General features: G+C 41.7%; 1 protein-coding gene and 1 non-coding gene across 2 annotated transcripts; both read right to left on the bottom strand.

Annotated features, from left to right (window-relative positions):
* Positions 1 to 924: 924 nt before the first annotated feature.
* Positions 925 to 5855, bottom strand: cox7c (cytochrome c oxidase subunit 7C). The gene is made up of 3 exons (XM_072516225.1): positions 5682 to 5855; positions 2755 to 2885; positions 925 to 1043 (listed from the first exon to the last, which is right to left on the bottom strand). The coding sequence occupies exons 1-2, from the start codon at positions 5757 to 5759 to the stop codon at positions 2769 to 2771; spliced, it is 195 nt and encodes a 64-aa protein (XP_072372326.1). The 5' UTR covers positions 5760 to 5855; the 3' UTR covers positions 925 to 1043; positions 2755 to 2768.
* LOC140430180 (small nucleolar RNA Z39) lies at positions 2622 to 2685 on the bottom strand. The gene has a single exon (XR_011949356.1). It is a non-coding gene; the product is annotated as a small nucleolar RNA Z39 (small nucleolar RNA).

Genomic DNA, 5855 nt, shown 5'->3' with positions numbered 1-5855 from the left:
AGGAAACCCACGCAGACACGGGGAGAACATGCAGACTCCGCAGTGTTTCATGATTTTTAAAAGCACAAATGAAGTATGCCGTTGGGAACTTGGCCCATCAGAGGCGGAACATGGCGGAGGCCCCATAGAATACCGGGTCGGGCACACAAGTGACATGCAAGTGTTTACTGTGCGTGCGTTGCACAACACACTGATACCACTGTCAAGGTGACAAGAGAATTTGGCCTCAAATCGACACTTGCCGTAACTTTGGCATCTGAACCGATTCTTTGCCAAATAGTGTTTCACGATTTTGGCTTCATCCACCGATCTAATCCTGAATCTTTAGATTCAGCCTCAAACACAAGGGCATTTTCAGTAACCATATCCAACTCCTCTGATCCATATTTGTCCTTTTACCTTGCATCATCAGCCTCATTGTTGCTTCACAGCTCCAAGGTCCCAGGTTCGATTGCCGGCTTGGGTCACGGTCTGTGCGGAGCCTGCACGTTCTCCCCATATTTTTGTGGGTTTCCTCCGGTTTCCACCCACAGTCCAAAGATGTGCAGGTTAGGTGGACTGGCTATGCTAAATTGCCCTTAGTGTTCAAAAAGGTTGGGTTGGATGGGATTACAGGGAGGATGGGGGTGTGGCGTTGTGTAAGGGCCAGTGCAAACTCGATGGGCCGAATGACCTCCTTCTGCACTGTAAATTCTGATTGTTATTTAATCACTTTCGCCAATCACCCTCTCCTTATTTATCACAGATATTTTCCCCTCTCTTTATAAACGAAGGCATTAAAATGCTCCTGCTTGACCAAAAATTAGTATTTAAGCAGCTCTGGGCACACTTCAGGAAGGATATATTGACCTGGGAGGGAGTCATGTATATTTATTAGAATTGCAAATGTCAGTGGATTTCATGACAATAATTCAGAGACAGATGTTTAATTTGTTATAATTTTATTTACAAGAACATCTCACTGGAAAGATTGACAGTAGATTCCCTCATGACAATTTAAGCTGCTCAGCAGATATCACATGACAGTTGAGATGGAGTTCCACCTGTAAAGAAATAGCATCAGTTTAGAATAAGGAATTTGCATCAGTTTAGAATAAGGAATTAATGAACAAACCCAACTACAAAGTTTAAAATAAAAAACAGGGAATGCTAGAAATACTTAGATCTGCATTACATGTGGAGAAAGAAACAGTTTATGGTTCAGGTCTGTGATCTTTCATTAGATAACTCTTCATTGCTAATATTAAGCTTTGGAAGGAGTTGAGCGAAAGACTTCAATTCTACATTGAATCCCTGCTTGAGGCTTTTGCCACTTCATTACGTGGAATGCCGATTTTTATGCTATTACCACTACCAAGCTAAATTCCTGTTCCCTAGCGCCAGATCATATTCCTCACTCTGAACAGAAAGCCCCAAACTTCGATGGTTCCCAAGACACAATCCAGATTAATGCAAATATTTAGCATGCAAAGGGGTTAGTGCACACACAAATCAACTTAAGTTTTAAAATAGCTACTCTCTATCTTGCAACAGTACATCAATATTCCACATTTGTTCAACTTCTCAGGAAGGCTTTAAGCAATTTCATTAGAATGCAATTAATCTGAATCATAATTGGAGGTCGGTTAACTTAAGTCAGCTGAATCACTGGTTCATGATGCAGAGCAACGGCAGCAGCGTGGATTTAATTCCTGCAACGGGCGATGGCCACACCTTCTCAACCTTGCCCTCACCGGAGGTGTGGTGACACTCAGGTTAAATCACCACCAGTCAGCTCTCGTAAAAGGGGAGGGCAGCCTATGGAATGGATTAGTTTGTCACGTGTACCAAGGTAGTGAAAAGTATTTTTATGCGAGCAGCTCAACAGATCATTAAGTACATGAAAAAAAAAACATAATAGGGCAACACAAGGTAACTAGATAAAAAATTAGACCGATTGTAAGTTAAGTAAAAAGTGGATCTATTAGGGAGAGCTTGCAGAGTGTCACCATGCTTCGGCACCATCTTGTGCGATATCCTGAGGGACTATGGTGATTTACCTTCATTAAGAAATTTTTGCACTTGAAATTGCCTAATTTCATGGTATTGCACAAATTAGACTAATTTATATCTGCTGTGGCCAAGATAGAAAATCATACAAGTAAATGTTAATCCTGTTTTTAATCAAAAATGTTATGTTCTACTCTTGAACAACAGGAGAGATTTGTTTCCATTTGCAAACCATAATTCACACTTGCGAATATTTAAATTTATGGCAAGCCCTTTTACTTTCCTTTTAATATAGTTGGCTCACATTTGACGAAGTGCTCCGAAAAATTACTAAGCACTCATCTTTGAGATAAAAAAATGTTAGTCCATTCATGGGCATTTCGATTGAATGTTGCCTTGACAAGTGATTTCTGTACTATTAATCATATTTGAATCAAAATGAAAACTTGCATTGAGTATCTACAAAGTAATGACCAATCTGGATCATAACATTTTATTCAGCCAAGGTCCAAACAGACTCTTATAACATGGTTGATCGGTAACTAAACACTGAATGCTAATTAATGATCCGGAGACTGAATACTTGAAAATTGACATTCACATTGTTAGGATAAACAATTTATTGGTTCTGGTACATCAGAAAGCGTTTACAGTGTCACAGTATCACTCACTACAAGACATTCTCATCATATGTACCAGGTACACCAATTAGAGAAAATATATTTTTGAGTTCATTCAATCGCAATAGGACAATATACCACTTACTGAATAATGTAGTCTCATTTCTTGAGCAATTGGTGCCAGACTAAAACAAATGGGGCAGCAAAGCCAGAGCCAAAGAATACTGACATCATTGCCAACAGCCGCCACTTGTTCTCCACAGAAAATGGCAAGTTCTGTTAAAGTAAATTATCTCAGGTTATTTACAGGTCAAGAAAGTTATTTACAGGTCAAGAAAGTTATTATAAATGAGAAGTTTGGTGTTGGCACATCAGAAAGCGTTTACAGTGTCACAGGATCACTCATTTAAAAAATTCACATCATATGTGCCACACACTTAGAAATAAAGGTATAAAGCCATCACACATCAGTCCCAGCTTTCAATACCAAGTATTGCCAACTGCTATTGATAACCATTACAGAACTTAAGAATCTGTATGCTGAAGTGAAGCTTATGAAAGAAACACATTGGACCCCAATGAGCGGTGAAGGTTGCTATATCAATTCAACTTTTACAATGGAAGAATCTGCTAGTTCAGCGGGACATCAGATATTTCCACAATAAAATTCAAAAATTTTGTAAGATACCCGTAAAATAATCAAACTGGACTTGGTCAGAGGCAAAGCGATGCTGACTTCAAGGACAGCTGCTCACAAAGACCGAGAGATTTCGCCCTTCCTGCCGTTAACTTGAATTTGGCACCAAATAAAGGGGACAGTCAAGTGTCAATCAGGCAGGGTAAACAGCCAATCACACGGCCTCACAGCAAACCAAGAAATGAACTGCATTCAATATCCTCTATGAATTTTGCAGAGAAAAATAACGACTGCGACACAAGTTAGAAGCTGAGCAAAAATTCTTGACAAGAGAAAAATTGACATCGCATTACCACCTTTTTAGGGACAACTGAGGCTCTTTAGGAGTATTAATGTCTTTGTACGCCATTAAAAGCCACAACTTAAGGGTTAACAATGACACTAAAATATAAAAAGGGAAGTTCTAGTCTGTTCAGCAATTTCTCATTGATTGCCATGTCGCAACCACTCAGCATATCCTGTGGAAGAACAAGGAATGTGACAGCAAATACTGGATTCCCATGTTTTAACTGTAGACACTGGATGTTGCTGTGGAGCTGCACAGCTGTAATGTCAGTTTCACCATCAATAATCCAAGCAATTGAGTGATGAAATTTCAAATTGGTTGTTATTTTAAATTTCAAGATCATGGGTTACTAGTTTAATCTTTCACACATCTCAGGTGTTTATTAATTTCAGACAGTTGTGACCCACCAACAAACACATTTTTCAAAACAATACTTCCTGTCTTTAAGAAACACCATGTGGGGAAACGAAAGAAAAAGCACAATTTTATAGCCTCAAAATATCAGTTTTTATACAGCCCATTAACTATTTAACTGGTCAAAGTCAGCAGCAAATGTGTATGTCAGAAAGAAGTTGAAGCAAAATACTAAGAATGCTGGAAATCTGAAATAAAAAATGCTGAAAAAACACAGGTGTGGAAGCAATTTGGAAAGGGAGAAATAGTCTTCTTTCTTCAGAAGGAAAAAAACATTGGATGTGAAGAGCAGCCACGAGGCTTAAAACCATCTTTTCTTTGTGCAAAATGGCCACCTTTTGTACATTCCAAGTGACTAAACAAAAGTACTTCACTAAATGCAAAAAGGTCATGAAAGTCATTTGAACCATGCCCCCAGAGCATTAGCCTGGACTGCAATTTCTGTGGTAATGCCACTGGATTAGGCATCTAAAGGCCCAGACTAACATTCTGCAAACATGGGTTCACAGAATCCCTAGTGCAGGAGGCCATCTGCACAAGTCTGCATGGACCCCCCGAAAGAGCACCATGACTAGGCCACTCCCTACCCGATTCCCATCTAACCATTGGACACGAAGGGACAATTTAAGCACAGCCAATCCACCTTACTTGCACCTCTTTGGACTGTGGACAGAAACCAGAGCACCCAGAGGAAACCCACAGACACAGGGAGAATGTGCAAACTCCAGTCACCCAAGGTCAGAATCAAACCTGGGTCCCTGGTGCTGTGAGGCAGCAGAGTCAACCACTGTCCCACTCCAAATACTCCAGCAGTCTGTGGAATTTAAACTCAATCATTAAATTCTGGAATTGAAAGCCAGTCTCAGCAATGGTGACCGTGAAACAAGGATTGACAGTTGTAAAAACCAACCTGCTGCACTAATTTCCTACAGAAAAAGGAAATCTCCATGCACATCGGGTCTGGCCTCCGTGACTCCAGACCCAAAACATGGACGACTCTTAACTGCCCTCAACAGTGTCCCAAGCTTGAGCTCAAGGGCCATTACGGATGGACAATAAATGCTGGCCTTGCCAGTGTCGCCACAATCCCATGAAATGATTTTTGAAAAATAGAAATGTAAGCAGTAAACAGTGATGCTAATTGGAGCTCACTGGTTAGTTCTGGAGATAAGAGCAAGGGCGGGAATTAAAGAATAGTGAAACACAATCGAATTTGAAAGGCAACACATTCGAAGCGCAAGAGAGTTAAAGACGATCAAAATAAGTGTTTTAGGGATAGAGAAGAGGTCAGTAAAGTGGAGGCACAATTTCGGGGACAGGTTGAGGATGAGGTGGGCGAGGGGATGATATTGAAACCACTGATATCAAGGAGACACGGTGACATTGAGGCCACTTCCGCACCAGGGATAATGGCGGCGGGTGAGCCGATTCTGCTCCGGCTCTCAGACACCAAGTAACCGGGCCGTTTGGTCACCAATTTGGTCAAACTCTCTGCGATACAGAGGGTCGGAAGCGCCCAGAAGGCGGCGGTTCTCTCGCCGTCGGCCATTTTACCTCGGCCCGGGCCCACTTGCGGCTCTCTCTACCCCGGGTTAAAATAACCACACCAGGCCCCCCGAGCTGGCCCCATGTTAACAGCGGCACGGCAGCTCTTTATTCTCGGATCGGACCGTACCTTTCCTGGACCTTCCTCATAGTGCGACCTGCGGATCAAGGAAGTGCTGAAGTTACGGATGGTCCGTGCCAACAACATGTCTTCCGACTGCAGTCTCTCCAACCGTCTTTCTGACCTTTTCCGGCGAGCCGGAAATGAAAATCGCCGGGCACTGTGGGTAATGACAGTGTAAAA

This window comes from Scyliorhinus torazame, chromosome 9 (assembly GCF_047496885.1).
Source record: "Scyliorhinus torazame isolate Kashiwa2021f chromosome 9, sScyTor2.1, whole genome shotgun sequence".
NCBI lineage: Eukaryota > Metazoa > Chordata > Chondrichthyes > Carcharhiniformes > Scyliorhinidae > Scyliorhinus > Scyliorhinus torazame.
This window is presented reverse-complemented; position numbering and strand designations above follow the sequence as displayed.

What these genes read in the sequence shown, in the direction of transcription:
- cox7c (XM_072516225.1), bottom strand. Translation starts at nt 5,759, where the DNA reads ATGTTGTTGGCACGGACCATCCGTAACTTCAGCACTTCCTTGATCCGC. An exon ending in ATGAGGAAGGTCCAGGAAAG is followed by an intron (nt 2,886 to 5,681) that starts GTACGGTCCGAT and finishes TTACTTTAACAG; the next exon opens with AACTTGCCATTTTCTGTGGA.